Below are 17834 nucleotides of genomic sequence, written 5' to 3'. Positions count from 1 at the left end.
TTACAGAGTTCTTTCAAGTTAACGGGGACATTAAGAAAGTAGTCAGAGTTCCCAACGACCCAGAACAACCCAGAGGCCGTGCACTCATTGAATACACAGCAGAGCGAACAATATCGAGACTCGACCCAGTACAACTAGGTAGCCTGCCCAGTCCCAATGATCCAGCAGTTACCTGGTGTGTCAAGACAGTCCGTGAGCTATCCCAAGAAGAACTAGGACGAGAACTCGCTCAGAAATGTTTAGCTGAATTGAGCTCTCTTGCTGAAATTAGTAAAGCTGGTTTTGGGAAGCACTTCAAAGTGAACTGCAGAGTGTCCAGCCCCAGACAGAACTTGCCCCTCCGCAAAGCCCAGATACTCAGCCACAGCCCTCTGAAAATCCTGTTGCTGTCTCCACAAATGGTAGCAGTGCAGATGGTGATATGCAAACCAACAATGATATTGCTAATCCAATTGATGCAGTCACCCGCAACATCCCAACTACTGCTACAAGGAGTCCATTTCTTGATGAAGGCACAGTTAACCCACCTCATGTCCGAAAAGTTATTGTTGAACATTTCATTCGCAGTGACTCCACACCGTCTAGCTATAGTCAAAGCAGGATCCGTACATTCTCGGGGCGGCTGCCAAAACCAAATGGAGAAGTTAATTATGATTCCTGGCGTACTCAGGTAGACCTACTTCTTAAGGACGCGTCTGTCTCTGATTCACAGAAAGTAAGGAGAATATTGGAGAGCCTCCTCAGCCCAGCAGCGGACATAGTTAAGCCACTTGGGACGGATGCAACCCCTCAAGCTTACCTCACCCAGCTCGAGTCAGCATTTGGAGTGGTTGAAGATGGAGAGGAGCTATTTGCTGCCTTCCTGGGCTCTAACCAAAACTCAGGTGAAAAACCCTCTGTCTATTTAGGCCGTCTCCAGACTCTCCTCACCAAAGCCGTAACCAGAGGGGGAGTTTCAGCTGCAGAGTCTGACAAGTACTTACTTCGGCAGTTCTGTAGGGGATGCTGGGACCAGAATCTGATCATTGGCCTGCAGCTCGAACACAGGAAACCCAATCCCCCCTCATTCCCAGAATTGTTGTTGCTTTTGAGAACGGAGGTGGATAGGAGAGCAGCAAAGATGGATCGCATGAAAAAGCATCTTGGAAGCACGAAAGCCGTTGTACATGTTCATTCAGTTATGAGCATGCCAGTATTCGAACCTGAAGCTGCCCCCACTACAACAAAGAAACACGAGACAGATTCTAAACTAGAAAAGGAAGTTGCAGAGTTGAGGATACAGGTTGCAAAGCTAATACAGCAAGGAAAGAAAGGGGAAAGGTATGAGGGAGTGCAGAGCCGTCCACCCCAAAGTGAACCGCCTGCTAAGACTGAAAGTTTACTCGCACAGGTTTCCAATAGAGACCCAAACCCCCAATCTCCGACACCACCTAAGCCCTGGTTCTGTTTTAAATGTGGGGGTGATGGCCACATCGCTGCAAAGTGCACTTTTGAACCCAATCCGGGCCTCGTCCGGAAAAAGAATGCAGAGCTCAAAGAAAAACGAAGCAAATTCTGGGCCAAGCAGGCAGCCAACAAAACATCTTTAAACTTCTAGAGGCTCCTGCCTTGGGGCAACCAGGAGCTGAGGACAAAGAATGTCCCATAGCAATGACTCACAATGAGTGCTCTTCTGAAAGCAGTAGTTCTTCTGGCTGCAAATTGCCGCCTGGACTTGTGGGACCTCGTTGCACTTCGAACATCTCTGTTGGAGACATGAAATGTGATGCCATTCTCGACACTGGATCCCAAGTAACAACAATTTCAGAGACTTTTCATTCTTAGCACATGTCAAACTTACCTGTTCAGTCGATACACAATCTTCTCGAGGTCGAAGGGGCTGGAGGTCAAGCAGTGCCTTACCTGGGGTACGTGGAAGTACACTTAACCTTCCCTGAGAATGTTACTGAAACAGAAGAGCAAATGTCTGTTTTAGCACTCATTGTCCCTGAAAACCAGTTCAATAGCAAGGTTCCTGTCTTAATTGGCACAAATGTCTTGCTCGAGTTGTACCAACGTGGAATAAGTTATGATTGCCCTTAGCGCGTGCCTAAAACAAAACAGAAGGTGTTATACTGCGATTCATTCACCCTTGGCTTCACGCTCGAGCAATATACTCACAGTAAAGCATGCTGTCCCAGGATCACTATACCAAACTATGCGGTGGATGGAGCCAAATGACTCTGACCAAGCTCATTGGCAGGAAACGCAGATAGATCTTACACTGTCTCAATTGTCCACATTCAACTTTCCAGGAAGCACACACTCAGTAGACAGCACAGCCAGTGGATAAGCAGCTTCAGCGGTCTTTACGAGCAACACATTCAACACTGCACTCCAGCAACGAACGCAGCAGGGCGCGCGGATGACGTCACGGCCCCGGAAACTGGCGCACATCAATGAACTGGTAGCCCGTGCTCTTATTCGCAAAAGATGCCAGGCCATTGGCCAAAGCTTAGACAAGTGGAAGGGGTGATAACCCATCCTGCCACAAATGATATACATATCTTGAGTGATTTATGTACCCATTAATCGACAGTGGTGGTTAACCTGCAACACGGCCTTTAAGCAACCACTTAGCTTTATGGGTTAACATTACATTAAACTGTCATGTGGTTGGTTTTGACATTGGCTGTCATGAGGTCATTATAACATTTTAATGACAAATTCAATTTGTACCACTGTAGTTGAGGTCAAGAAACATATTCATGACACAGTTATAATGCCTCATGACAGCCAATGTCAAAACCAACCACACGACAGTTTAATGTAATGTTAACCCATGTGACATGTGAAACCTTTATTTTTAAGAGCGACAGACACCCCAAAACAAAAACCTGACTGCTCTCTGTAAAATAAATACATCAGTAAATAATAATGATTGTCAGCTGTGTGAGTGTTTGCATTGTTTCAATTCAGTTTCTTGCATTAAATATTTGCATTCTCAGCCTCAAAGATACTTTCGACTGTATGAATGTTATTATTTTACTTATTACAATTATTGTTGCACCTAGCTATCACAGCTTAAAATTTTGCTTTAAAATAACTTTGCCAGAATTAACGTTTTGAGAACTCAAATATCCAAGTTGTCACTTAATACAACTTCACATTTCAAGTTGACTTAACGTCAATAGCAATGTCAATAAAGATGCTGAAATATGTCGAATGAGTGTGAGCTGAACAGTGCACTAAAATAAAGTGGCTAGAGTATTTCATTTGACATTTAAATACTTAGAATAACAACAACAAGAATACATTAAGAATAATGCAAGCAGAAGTGATTAAGGAATGATCTAGCTAGCATCAATCTCTCTCTCTCTCTCTCAGATCATTTGGCTTTTAAAGGAAGGATGATCCAGTCGGGTTCATCATCTTTAGTCAAATATCATGAAAATGTCCTCATCCAACCAGAAACAAAGCTTCGAGTCGAGGGACGGTGAAGAATTCAATGTTTCTCTGCGACTTTAGATTGGACATTTCTTTAATATCTCAGGTGTTTCTAAACAGAGAGCATATGAAGACAAGTTTATTTGCTTAAGAACTTTTCTCATAAAACTGTTCCCAGATCAGGCTGCTATCACATTAACGTTAGCTCGATACACTGCAAAGAAATGAGATTCTGTCTTGTTTTCCTGCACAAATATTCTTAAATCGAGACACATTTACTGGAGAAGCGAAAGGACTTAAAATATTAAGTCTTGTTTAATGACAAACTGTATCAAAATAAAGTTTGTGTTTAAAACAAGAACAAATATCTGCTAATGAAGTCAGAAAAATAACATTGTTTGTATTAATTTGGCAGATATTTGTTCTTGTTTTAAGCACAAACTTCATTTTGATACAGAGGCTCTCTTCCTGCTCTGCTACTGTTCGGACGCTCTTGCTTACCGCTCCGCGCTTTGCTCTATCGCTTTTATATTTTTATATTTTATCTCCTTTTATCACCTAATTTTAACTTCAGCTAATCAGCACAGTGCTCAAACGCTTGGATTACTACAAAAAAGCAAAATACTTTTATTCAACCAGCCTCCCACTGCTTACATTCCGGGGAAGAAAACACAACTGCCTACATTCTAAAGGATAAGAGAAAATGCCTCTTCTGGAATCTACTTGCTGCACTAACTGCCACAGACTTTTACAAAGGATTGTAGTTCTTGAAACAAAGTTACTTGTGGGACCACCAAACCAGACGGAACACACAACAGAGCTTCATCATGGACGCCCTCAGCCTACAGCCGGTGATTCCCATGAATCTACTCCTCCTCGACAGGCCATACTGAGTGTAGAGAAACAAGCCGATCGACTTACAAATCGGTGGCACAAACAGGGAGCGAGACCCAAAGGCACTCGAGACATCAGATTGTCACGAGCATCACATATTGCCGCAGTAGCCTCGTCTACCCCAGATACGGCTCTGACAAGGATTGCAAATACTGGTCTCCTACCACCGCCTATACATCTTGAGAACAGATTTGAAGTATTAGTGAATGTAAATGAGGAATCCCCAAACGTGATGAATGTGATCGAACAAAGACTGAATCAGCCAGTAGCTAGAATTGATGCTAACTGGCGCTCAAGGTCGAGCAGACAGCGGCACTCAGCTCAGAGCGCAGCCGAGCCCAGGACTCTGATAGTGGGTGACTCCATAATCAGAAACATTATTAGCAGGGATACAACTACGTGCTGCCTTCCACAAGCAACGACTTCTGATGTAAACAGGGAACTTGAGAACATTCTGACGAAACATAAGACTGCAAATCGACTCATCATTAATGTGGGGGAAAATGATATTTATAAAGAGCAGTCAGAACTCCTTAAGAAGGATTTCAATGAACTTTTTAAAACACTTAAAAGACTGAAAGTACAAACATTCATCAGTAGACCACACCCAGCCAGAGGAACAAACAGGTTTTCACATTTGCTTGGGCTTAATACATGGCTCCAAAAAACCTGCAATATAAAAGGAGTAAACTTCATTGACAACTTCAATCTTTTCTGGAGTCAGAGGCAACTGTTTCAACAGGATGGCCACCACCCAAACAAACTTGGTTCAAGAGTGCAAAAGGACAATATCTACTTCTCCCTCAATCATTTTTCTGCAGTGTGTGCCAATACACTCAACCTGAATGGCATACACACACCTGGACACAGTATGAATGACCACAGGACTTCACTTCAGCACCTGGATGGACATGCGGTTCACACGTCACACAAGGACAATGATAACACCACTCAGCCAAAACAGCCTCTGCTCACGGACACAATCTCAGCTGAGCCCTGCCCAGAGAGCTCACCACAGACAGACTGTGACATACTGGAACTGCTCCAAGATTCAGCACCCAAGGACGACTTGCTGGAAAACCAGGACAGCATTTTACAGCCTCCAATAACACCAGAGAAACAGCCCCCTCCAGCCTCTACCCTCTCACCAGACACGTTATCCCTATCTCCAGCATCTCCACAGCATCTTCTGTGCTTCTCAGAGAAAATGGAAAAACTGGTGTTTGCTGGAACCAAACTATCTGCAAGCCCCCAGACATCAACCAAAAAACGGCAGGCCCCAAAACCACGAAAGCCTGCGGGCCCAGCTCGCTCTCCGCTTGTGAGAGCTCTTCGGCCTCTGCAAAAACGCCAGGGCCCACACCCTCCTCTATCGGCTCGAGGTGAACCAAAAACAACTGATACCAGCTCTCAGTGATATGTGCCGGGTCCCCGCTATGATAACAGTGACTTTCTCAAATGTTTATAGAACAAACGGGAACCCAGTGTGCCTGTATCTTTCTCTATTGCTGTTCGATTACATGATAGAAAGTCTAAGGCCTTCAAAAGCCGTACAGCAAACCCATCTAATCTGGTGCCTATTACACGCCAAACTAAGACAAAAGTAACAAAAAGTAAAACTGTTAAGTTAGCACTTTTAAACATCCGCTCACTTAAAAATAAATCACTTCTAGTCAATGACTTCATAACCACATACAACCTGGATTTTATGCTTCTAAATGAAACTTGGCTAGAAGACAGCTGCAGTGCAACAGTCCTCAATTAATCATCCCCTCCTAACTTTACTTTTATGAGTGTCTGCAGAGCTGTTAGGAGAGGAGGGGGCTTAGCTGCTCTTTTTAAAGATGTCTATCAATGTAAGCAAACATCATTTGGTAACTACCCCTCTTTTGAATATCTCGGTATTGTGTTAAAAGGTGCCCCACGCATTTTACTTATCATTATTTACAGGCCTCCAAAATACTCTCCAGCCTTTGCTGAGGACTTTACAGAACTGTTATCATCAATTTCCTCAGAGTTTGACTGTTTTGCTATTACTGGAGATTTTAACATTCACATAGATAATGATACAAATATTGCAAAAGAAATCAAAACTGTTTTAAAAACCTTTGATCTGACTCAGCATGTACATGGTCCCACACACAATCGTGGACACACTCTAGATTTACTTATCAGCAAGGGTCTAAACATTTCATCGATCGTTATTAAGGACGAAGCACTGTCTGATCATTTCTGTATTTTCTTTGATATATTGATCTCTCCTGCCATTGAAGCTAGATCTGTCTGTCAAGAAGAGATGCCTAAATGAGAACACTAGTGTGCTATTTATGAAGGCCATATCTTTAAAACCAAGCATATCTGCTGACTCTGTTGATTTTCTCCTTGATTATTTTAACTCAAATGTTAAAGGTGTAATAGATGGTATTGCTCCTGTGAAAGTCAGGAAGAGTGGTAGACAAAAAGCACCTTGGAGAAACTCAATAGCTGTGCAAAATATGAGAAGACAATGCAGAAGAGCAGAGCGCATGTGGCGGAAAACAAAACTTGTAGTCCATTATAACATCTACAAAGACAGCATCCATGCTTTCAATATGGAACTAGGCAAAGCTAGACAGACTTTCTTCTCAAATATTATAAACAGCAACTTAAACAACACACGCACTCTTTTTGCTACTGTAGAAAGACTGACAAACCCCCCCAAGACAGATTCCCAGTGAAATGCTCTCAGACGGCAAGTGCAGTGAGTTTACTTCTTTCTTCTCTGAGAAAATCAATAATATCAGAAAGGTGATCAGCACATCATTGAGCCGCACTGTGGTCAGACAGATCAGACCACAACCTGAGAATGTAGTTACTATGTCTGATTTCAAAGAAATTGATGGCAAAATATTGGAAGAAACCGTATACAGCACCTTAAAACATCAACCTGCGCCCTTGACGCACTTCCCACATCTTTCTTCAAAAGTGTGTTAAACAGTTTAGAAGCAGATCTCCTAAAAGTGGTAAATGCCTCACTTCTTTCTGGTAGTTTTCCAAACTCCCTGAAAACTGCAGTTGTCAAGCCCCTCCTGAAAAAGATCAATCTGGATAAGACCATATTAAGCAACTATAGACCGATCTCAAATCTTCCTTTCATAGGCAAGATCATTGAAAAAGTTGTCTTCAATCAGCTGAACAAATTCTTAAGCTTGAATGGATACTTTGACAATTTTCAATCTGGTTTCCGATCGCATCACAGCACAGAGACAGCTCTCATAAAGATAATAAACGAGATTCGCTTAAATACTGATACAGGGAAATTATCAGTACTGGTACTACTCGACCTCAGTGCTGCATTTGACACTGTCGATCACGACATACTTCTTGACAGGCTGGAAAACTGGGTGGGGCTTTCTGGGACAGTCCTAAAATGGTTCAGGTCATACTTAGAAGGGAGAGGTTATTATGTGAGTATAGGAGACCATAAGTCTGAGTGGACATCCATGACATGCGGAGTCCCTCAAGGCTCAATTCTTGCACCACTCCTGTTCAACCTGTACATGCTCCCAATGAGCCAAATAATGAGAAAGAACCAAATCTCTTACCACAGCTCTGCAGACGACACACAGCTCTACTTAGCCCTATCGCCTAACGACTACAGCCCCATTGACTCCCTGCGCAATGCATTGATGAAGTAAACAGTTGGATGTGCCAAAACTTTCTTCAGTTAAACAAAGACAAAACTGAAGTCATTGCGTTTGGAAGCAAAGATGAAGTTCTCAAGGTGAATGCATACCTTGACGCTAGGGGTCTAACAACTAAAAATCAAGTCAGGAATCTTGGTGTGTCTCTAGAGTCAGACCTTAGTTTCAGTAGTCATGTCAAAGCAATAACTAAATCAGCATACTATCACCTGAAAAATATTTCAAGAATTAGATGCTTTGTTTCAAGTCAAGACTTAGAGAAACTTGTGCATGCTTTTATCACCAGCAGGGTGGATTATTGTAATGGACTCCTCACTGGCCTTCCTAAAAAGACCGTGGGCTAGCCGACGAAACACTGAGGACGGAAGGTGCCCACTTGAAGACCCTAGAGATGTCCCCTACTCGGCTCAATCCAGACGGTTGTCGTGCTGGTCCACTAGGGAGACCACACTGTAGTTGCAGCCGTCGTGTGTGCTGACGCGCCGAGTACACTGCAGCCGTTAGCGCAGGACAGAAGGGGAGTCACACCACCATGTGGAAAGAAGCGTAAATGGATGGAGAAGCATAGTTTACTGTAAAGCTACGTCTTAGTGTTGCTTATCTTGGCGAAAGCCGAGTACAAATCAGCATGAAGTTTTAACATCTACTCTCGTGTAATGGAAATCATAATGAGCACTGTGCCACTGTTCGTCTGACTGTTTTTACTGTACTTTATTTTATTTTTTATTCTAAACTGTTTTAATTATTCTTATTTGTTTTGATTATTTTAATTTCTTCCATGTAAAGCACTTTGAATTACCATTGTGTATGAAATGTGCTATATAAATAAACTTGCCTTGCCTTGCCTTGCCTTGCTAAGCACAAACTCACTTCAAAACAAGAAGTCATTTAGCTTCTTCAGTAAATGTTTCTTGATTTAAGTCACTTTATTGAAGTACCAACCCGTCTTTGCTGCCTGATGTCACGATTTTCCATTGCACGCCTCATTTAATGCGTGCCTCATTTAATGCGTGCCTCATTTAATGTGTTTTGAATAAAAGACTTCATATTTCAAGCAAATTGATGAAAATCAGTCTGTCGTTAAAAAAGGATTAAAACAGGAGCGCTTTAACAGATTTCTCTCAGAGTTCAACACAACAGGTAAGAAGCTTTTCTGAAGCTTTATCAGCAGGTCACAGGGTGTTTTAAGAAAGATATCTAAACATGCTTCAAACGAGACACCTCAACTCAGAACAAATACTATTATTGAGGCTTGTTTTCATATTTCATAAATCTTCTGATGATTACATTGGTTCATTTAGCAGACGCTTCTTACAAATGACGAATGCAAATGTCTAAACATTCTTAAATCAAGATGCTTTTACTGGAAATGCACAATGACACTGAAGTCTTTGAGAAAGGTCATAAATTAAGTAGATAAATGAGGACAAACTAGTTTTCACTTTGAATTAAGTTTCTCTTTTTGACCCTATTGGCATTGGCAGATATTTGTACTTGTTTTAAGCATGAACTCAGAGAACTTGTTTTCTTTATAAAATTATTTTTATTATTATTATTAGAAAACAACTTAAGAATCTTGGGGCATATTCATTTAAAGAGAATTCTGTCTTGTTTTCCAGCACAACTTATCTAAGCGTTCTTAACCCTCTGGTGCTCTTCGCATGTCAGTCAGGAACTTTTTTTGAATGAAATTAATGTACCATATGTTAGATCGATAATGTTTTTTAATATTTTGTATTTTTAGGGGATTTTATGGTATTAAATTATATTTACGCTGTATTTATAATCTATTTATTCACTTTTTGAGCATAGACCTGGAAATTACGTTTCCAGCTTAAACTGTGGAGAATCTTGAATGCTTTAAAGCACAGACTGAAGTTTGATCTCTTTTCAAAGACGACACTCAGCAGATTATTGGTCAAGTGAAACATTTTATTTTATTTAATATATCTAAATTTTTATATGAAATATATATTTTCAAAAACACGTTTCACTCTAAAACAGCAAGAAAATCAAAGCCATAAATCTAAACAAGTTGTTCCAAATTTGATTTTTCTGACCTCATTGGTAGATTTTTAATCTGCTTACTTAGTTTTAGTATTATTTGAGTTCTTAGTTTATCTTATTTGCTGTTGACAGGAGCCATGGACCCGATGCTTCTTCTCGTCCTCATGAGCTGCGGTATATATTGTGTTATAGGTGAGATATACACTATTATACTTTATGTTAGTAGCTCAGGGTATTTTTGCATCCTCATGCAGTAGGTAGAGACCCACGAAATATTTATTGTATTTGCATCTGAATTTTAAATGGCAATTATAACCAAAAATTATATATTTTTCAAGGCACGTTAAATCCCTCTAAAATCTTCTACTTCGTGAATCAATCCAAAGCATTCGACGAGGCTCAGCGATACTGCCGGGACGTTTACACCGATCTGGTGACTCTACGGGACCGGGCAGAAATGGAGGAGCTCTTTGCTCTTGAAGACTTCACGTCCACTGAATCTGCCTGGATTGGACTGAAGTATACGAGTCAACAGCAGTGGCAATGGGCTCTGGCCGATCAAGACTTTTACAAGGAAGGAGAAACGGAATACAGAAACTGGGGGCCAGGAGAACCAACTAACACACCTGGTGAATACTGTTCAGTAATGGATGATCAGGGGAATCTTCGTGACACGACATGTGAGACGGAAAGGAACTTCATATGCTACAATGGTAATGAATTACTGCTATTGCATTTACGTTTATGCTTTTTTGTAGATGGTTATTTTACAGAGCCACTAAAGAGTCATCATGGTGGAGATAAATAAAAGAGATCGGGGGGCATTTTTAAAGACTGAAATAATCTGTAAACTCGCAAAACGTTTGTGTTTTAATGCAAATAACTCAAAAGTTTTGTGTGCGAACACAAAGTTTCTGGAGGGAATGCAAACAATTTGCAGGCAAATGCAAAGTTTCTCATAGGAACGTAAAACATTTGTGAGGGAACGCAAATATGACATATTTGACTTTTGTCCCTTTAGGGGCTCCGTAGGCTGTAGTATTTTTGGTAAAATGTTATCCTATAATCTTTTGGTGCGTCTGAAATCACGTACTGTCTGAGTAGGTTCTATATTACATACTATATATTACCCAGACAGCAACATAGTGTCGGCCCAGATCCGGCACACCGTGTGGAATCCATGTGTACCAGATGTGGGCCGGATCTGCTGTCTGGGTATTTATAGGTAATAATATATTATAATATAATATTGTAACATAATAAACGTTGAATCCATGACATTGTTAGCCTTATGCCCGACCAGTTGATTCCTGCAAATGCAACTTTCTCTTTTTTTATCTCTTAGGTCAGAATAATGAGCAGAAATACATCTTGGTTAATGAGCTAAAGTCATGGAGAGAAGCTCAGAGTTACTGTAGACAGTTTCACACAGATCTGGTGAGCGTCAGGAACCCGGACGAGAACCTTCAGATCCAGAAGCTCATTCCTGCAGAAGTCTCATATATCGGCCTTTACTGGGACGCTTTCGGCTGGTCCGACGGCGACACGTCCTCCTTCAGGAACTGGGACCCTAATCAGCCGGATGGATCGGGAGAATGTGTGGCTCAACAATTACAGGATCTCAGACTGTGGGACGATCAGACGTGCAGCAGTCCCAAACCTTTCTTCTGCTATGAGAGTGAGTGTGTTTTTCCATGTCTGATGTGTAGCTACGCAGAGCCATAAAGATAGAGATAGAGATGAAGACAGTTTCGTGGTTTAAAATTCAGATCATGTTATTATTCAGGTCATGTAAATGTCAGTCAGGTGACACGGTCTGAAATTGGTGTTGTTGTTTTTTGGCATGTTGTTGTCATGCGACATGTGCGCAGTGTTGGGGGAAACTCATTACAAGTAGGCTAACTTGAGTTACATAATCAGAATACTTTTTCAAGACAATACAATATTGTTATGCAATATTGTTATGTAAAACCAATAACATGTTATGTCGAGCTTGAGGTGTAGGCAGGTTTGAATGTGTGCAAGCAAGACTCATTTGGATGACTAGAACAATACAGTGAATAGATCACAGTTTTCTCTGTTTTGGAGCTGTTTCCCTTTCCAATGGTAACTCAACACTGCGTCTGGGATGGACTGCGTTTCCGGTCTCTGAAGCATGTGTGAAAACATTCCAATCTGATTGGCTGGCGACAGTCCGTGACGTCATAAGCAGAGCGCTCGGAAGTAGAGGCACATCATCAGCTTTTTTGTCTTCAGGAGCCGTTATTATAGTTAACGCGTGGTAAAGGAAGGATCATGTAAAATCCAAGCAAGTGTTTTAGGAAGTGTGGGGCTCAGTGTCCCAGGGGTTTGACATCTGAGGACACACATGACCTGTGTGTTTATTGCTAGTGTAACGGAGGCCAGCTAGTAGTTGCTGTGCGAGTAAACCTCACTCCTCTGATCTCAAGAGGTTGCAGTCTTTAGCCTCGTTGTTAGAGCGCCCGACTCCCACGCCGGAGGTTCGAGGCCTGCTCAGAGCGGGGCGAGTGAGGGGTGTTACCGAGGCAAAGCGGAGGCTTCAGTCATAAGCGGATCACAGCTCGAGCTCACCAAGTATTTATGAGAAAGGTTTGCCTCTTTCTCTCGCCTTGATCACGGGCTCGAGCGATTTGCTGGATCTGGTTGATGAAGGTAAGGAAAGTGTGTGTACTATGGCCCTGTCCCAAATGGTACCCTAAACACTTGTGGTCCTCCTTGAGTACGCACTTTCGTGACGTAACGCCACTTTGACTGTCGGGAAGAACATCATGCAGGCTCGGCAAACGTGCGCATCAAGGGCACATATCGACCGCAAACGTGGCGCTCGCGGGCACCCTTCTGAAACCTAAAATGGCAAATATTTTCACCTAGAGGCAGGCATGGTGGAGTGGGTATCGGTTCCCCATAGCGCCTATCCGAGAGAGTTCCTATTCCAAAGGGAACGTCTCAGGTTACAACTGTAATTGTGGTTCCCTGAGAAGCGGAATGAGACACTGCATTATTGTACTTACGGACGCTCCGCTAATGACGTCACGGCCTGTCACCAGCCAATCAGATTGGAGTGTTTTCACACATGCGATGCTTTAGACACTGGTGGCGTCCCCATAGCGTCCATCCATTACTTTGAGAGAACCTTGGCTGATCTGTGATCATTGAGAAAATGTGAACTGTATGTTTCCCACAGTCGCAGTGTTTAAACAGGTTCTGAGATTGGAGCTGGGATCGAATCAGAATCTGAACGATCCTGATGTGAAGGCGACCATCCTCCAGGAGGTGAGAGACACTCGCCTTTATAAATTCATCTTTATTCTTGAACTTAGTCCCTGAACAGATGTTTTTTGTGTGAATGTTGTCTTTGCTATTTTATTGGTGAATCTTTTGTTAACTGCACATGACCCATCTGGACGATTCTCTAAAACGAATCAGACTTCCCGACTCAACACAGCATTTCTAATTGAGAGCTGATTAATTTCAGAGTAGAGTGTTGCTGTTTTCTAACTAACGGCCGGTTTGTTTGTGAAAGTGAATCAGTGCAGTGTTCGTCCAGCACACATGAGTCTGTGTTTGTCTCCTCAGATCCAGCAGAGTCTGATCTCTCAGGGAATGTCAGAGAGCGCAAGCCTGCAGTGGAGACAGCAGCCGGACGGAAACATCTTTCAAGAGAAAGCAGAGTCATAATATCTGTCAAGTCAAGTCATCTTCATTTATATAGCGCTTTTAACAATGTAGATTGTTCCAAAGCGACTTTACAGTGATAATAGGAAATTAAAGTAACAGAGATTGTTTTGGCTTTACAGCAGCTCTAGAATAAAGTTATTTTCCAGTTAAAGTTAGTTTTAATTGATTCACTTCTGTCGCAACGATCATTAGTTATTAACTTAGGGGCCGCTAACACGACACCGCTCTCACAGAAGACTCTTAAGTTCTCTCTACGCAAACTTTAGAAACGCGAACCTGTGAGAACGCTGATGGCGTGCACATGCATATTAAGAGCTCATTCTATAGGGATGCGCGTTTGAATATACACTCACCTAAAGGATTATTAGGAACACCTGTTCAATTTCTCATTAATGCAATTATCTAATCAACCAATCACATGGCAGTTGCTTCAATGCGTTTAGGGGTGTGGTCCTGGTCAAGACAATCTCCTGAACTCCAAACTGAATGTCAGAATGGGAAAGAAAGGTGATTTAAGCAATTTTGAGCGTGGCATGGTTGTTGGTGCCAGACGGGCCGGTCTGAGTATTTCACAATCTGCTCAGTTACTGGGATTTTTACGCACAACCATTTCTAGGGTTTACAAAGAATGGTGTGAAAAGGGAAAAACATCCAGTATGCGGCAGTCCTGTGGGCGAAAATGCCTTGTTGATGCTAGAGGTCAGAGGAGAATGGGCTGACTGATTCAAGCTGATAGAAGAGCAACTTTGACTGAAATAACCACTCGTTACAACCGAGGTATGCAGCAAAGCATTTGTGAAGCCACAACACGCACAACCTTGAGGCGGATGGGCTACAACAGCAGAAAACCCCACCGGGTACCACTCATCTCCACTACAAATAGGAAAAAGAGGCTACAATTTGCAAGAGCTCACTAAAATTGGACAGTTGAAGACTGGAAAAATTTTGCCTGGTCTGATGAGTCTCGATTTCTGTTGAGACATTCAGATGGTAGAGTCAGAATTTGGCGTAAACAGAATGAGAACATGGATCCATCATGCCTTGTTACCACTGTGCAGGCTGGTGGTGGTGGTGTAATGGTGTGGGGGATGTTTTCTTGGCACACTTTAGGCCCCTTAGTGCCAATTGGGCATCGTTTAAATGCCACGGCCTACCTGAGCATTGTTTCTGACCATGTCCATCCCTTTATGGCCACCATGTACCCATCCTCTGATGGCTACTTCCAGCAGGATAATGCAGCATGTCACAAAGCTCGAATCATTTCAAATTGGTTTCTTGAACATGACAATGAGTCACTGTACTAAAATGGCCCCCTCAGTCACCAGATCTCAACCCAATAGAGCATCTTTGGGATGTGGTGGAACGGGAGCTTGTTGCCCTGGATGTGCATCCCACAAATCTCCATCAACTGCAAGATGCTATCCTATCAATATGGGCCAACATTTCTAAAGAATGCTTTCAGCACCTTGTTGAATCAATGCCACGTAGAATTAAGGCAGTTCTGAAGGCGAAAGGGGGTCAAACACAGTATTAAGCCGCGTTTCCACCGCAGGAACTTTCCCCAGGAACTAGGAACTTTGGGGTGGTACTCCGTGTGTTTACACCGCAGGAACCAGGGTCTAAATGAAGTTCCGGGTAAAAATTTCCCCCCCAGAAAGTCCCTGCTGGCGAGGTATTACTTTTTCAGAGTTCAGGAACTTTTGGGGTGGGACTTGTGCGCTGAACATGCTGATTGGTTCTTTTACCCTGTTCTCTCTGCCGGATGGCGCGCGTTCGTCCCATCCATCTCACGGTCATGTCCGCTATAGCTGATAACAAACGTGTTGTCTATCTAGCATTACGAGCTTTCTGAAATGAATACGCTTTGGTATTAGTGTTCGTCTCTTTTCTGCCGTTTTGTTAATTACCTCGTTAGTAAACCAATAGATCGCACACAAAAACAGCACAGCTTGAATCTCCTCAATACTTAAAACTCAAAACAAGTACGCGCAGACTGGGAGGAGCAGTCGCACGCAGTTCAACGTCACCAGACTTCTTCCCGGTACTTTAGTCCACGGTGTAAACGCAGTGAGCAACCGTTCTGGGGCAAAAAAAGTTCCTATGAAAAAAGTTCCTGGGACAAATAGTTCCTGGTAATTGCGGTGGAAACGCGGCTTTAGTATGGTGTTCCTAATAATCCTTTAGGTGAGTATATGTGCACAGGCGTGTAGTCCTTCCCTAAAAAAACCAACCCTCAACAAACTACTTGTCTGGCCTGAAAAAAATTTATAAAAAAGAATTTTATCGCTTCGGCGCAGCTACTCGAATCGGCATTACAGAGGTAAAGGGAAGGAGGCCTTCACAGGGAGAGACTAGAGACACTTCAGGACCTTCAGGTCCTTCATCAGATCTGGAGTGTGTGTGTGTGTGTGTGTGTGTGTGTGTGTGTGTGTGTGTGTGTGTGTGTGTGTGTGTGTGTGTGTGTGTGTGTGTGTGTGTGTGTGTGTGTGTGTGTGTGTGTGTGTGTGTGAGAGTCCAGACGCAGGTCCTTCATCAGATCTGGAGTGTGTGTGTGTGTCCAGAGGCAGGTCCTTCATCAGATCTGGATACCGCCTGGATCCGGCGGACTGTAGTAAACCTCGGGATAACCAGAGACACTAATATTAGCGTAGATGCCATTCTTCTTATGATGTAACGATTACATCAGGATTTATGGGACGTGTTCCCGGTTCCGGCTGACCTAATCTATGCAGCCAACAGAGGTAAAGGGAGAGAGGCCTTCACAGGGAGAGCTGAGTTATAATATCTCTGTCCCACCAGAGCTTCAGATTCTGTCTGTCCACTATAATAAATACTGAAAGCAAAGCAAGAATATCCAGCTGAGAGAGTTTCCTCTGTGCGCTTCAAACTAAATCTCAACCTTAATCTTTCTCTTCCATCAGTACAGTAACCTTGGTGTATCTGGGATTTTTTATTTTTTTTTGTTAAATATGAAAAATATTGTACTGTACTTAACTATTTGTTTATCGGCCAAAATGAATAAATATAGAGTTGTAGTAATAACGTTTGACTTTGGAATGTGATTCTTAAGCAGGGATACACAGACCTGCAGGGGACTAATATATATATTATACACCTATAATAATAAGTCAAAATATTAACATAATTTATGAACAATCATCAACATAATTAATTAATGATTGATTTATTGACCTGTCTATTTAATTTATGAAATATATAACCTATATATTTTTTTAACCTTATTTTATTTCATTTTAAGCTTATTTCTTTTTATGCTTGTTTTATTTTATTTTTTTCATTTTTAGCTTATTTTATTTTAAGCTTAATTTAATTGTTTTTTAGCCTATTTTAATTTAAGCTTATTTTATTTTTAGATTTTTCGTTTTATTTTTAACTTATTTTATTTTATATTGTTTTAAGCATATTTTATTTTAAGCATATTGTATTTATTTATTTAATTTTAAGAGTCACCAGGACACACTGACCTCTGATGGACAGCAGGTGAAAATACAGATGAAACAGAAACAACTGGACAAATTTTAATATAATAAACATGAATGAAATTCGACAACTTTTCGGCAAAAACACAAATGACTTTCTGTCTGTCCTTTGGGTTCAGAAGACTTGTAATGCATGAGTCATATAAACTAATATTATTATTTTGTAATGATTTGATTCTTTAGTGCTAATTGTTTTGTCCTGGCTGAGGCACATTGGTGGTGGTTGAGGAGATTCCCCCTTCTATGGAAAGCGCTTTGAGTGCCTAGAAAAGCGCTATATAAATGTAATGAATTATTATTATTATTATGATGTGTTCAGCTAATGATGCTCATCAGATGTGTTTATTCAAATACAGAAACAGCAAAGGAATTATTCACACAGAGAATCACAATTGTTCAGGATGAGGAGTCATTTAGTGTCTAACAAATATTAATCAAGCTATAATATATTTAAAAATCATAAGTGTACTAGTGTCGATGCGTCATTATAGTATAATTATATTTTAAAATAAATTAAAAAGTGCGACTCCGGTGGGACTCGAACCCACAACCTTTGAATCACTTCACTAGATTCGCCTAGAAGTCCAATGCGCTATCCATTGCGCCACGGAGCCACCTGTTGATC

The 17834-nt window shown here is 41.7% G+C and overlaps 1 protein-coding gene and 1 non-coding gene across 2 annotated transcripts; one reads left to right on the top strand and one right to left on the bottom strand.

Moving 5' to 3' along the window:
* The first annotated feature begins 10147 nt into the window (after positions 1 to 10147).
* On the top strand, positions 10148 to 13709 carry LOC130071093 (macrophage mannose receptor 1). The gene is made up of 5 exons (XM_056235709.1): positions 10148 to 10184; positions 10397 to 10690; positions 11356 to 11688; positions 13216 to 13304; positions 13608 to 13709. Exons 1-5 carry the CDS (start codon positions 10148 to 10150, stop codon positions 13707 to 13709), a joined length of 855 nt encoding a protein of 284 aa, XP_056091684.1.
* A 4023-nt stretch (positions 13710 to 17732) lies between these two features.
* On the bottom strand, positions 17733 to 17823 carry trnar-ucu (transfer RNA arginine (anticodon UCU)). Its single transcript is given in 2 exon segments — positions 17733 to 17768; positions 17787 to 17823. It is a non-coding gene; the product is annotated as a tRNA-Arg (tRNA).
* Positions 17824 to 17834: the final 11 nt, after the last annotated feature.

The sequence above is a fragment of the Rhinichthys klamathensis genome, unplaced genomic scaffold, assembly GCF_029890125.1.
Source record: "Rhinichthys klamathensis goyatoka isolate OS25496 unplaced genomic scaffold, OSU_Roscu_1.1 h1tg000429l_1, whole genome shotgun sequence".
NCBI lineage: Eukaryota > Metazoa > Chordata > Actinopteri > Cypriniformes > Leuciscidae > Rhinichthys > Rhinichthys klamathensis.
This window is presented reverse-complemented; position numbering and strand designations above follow the sequence as displayed.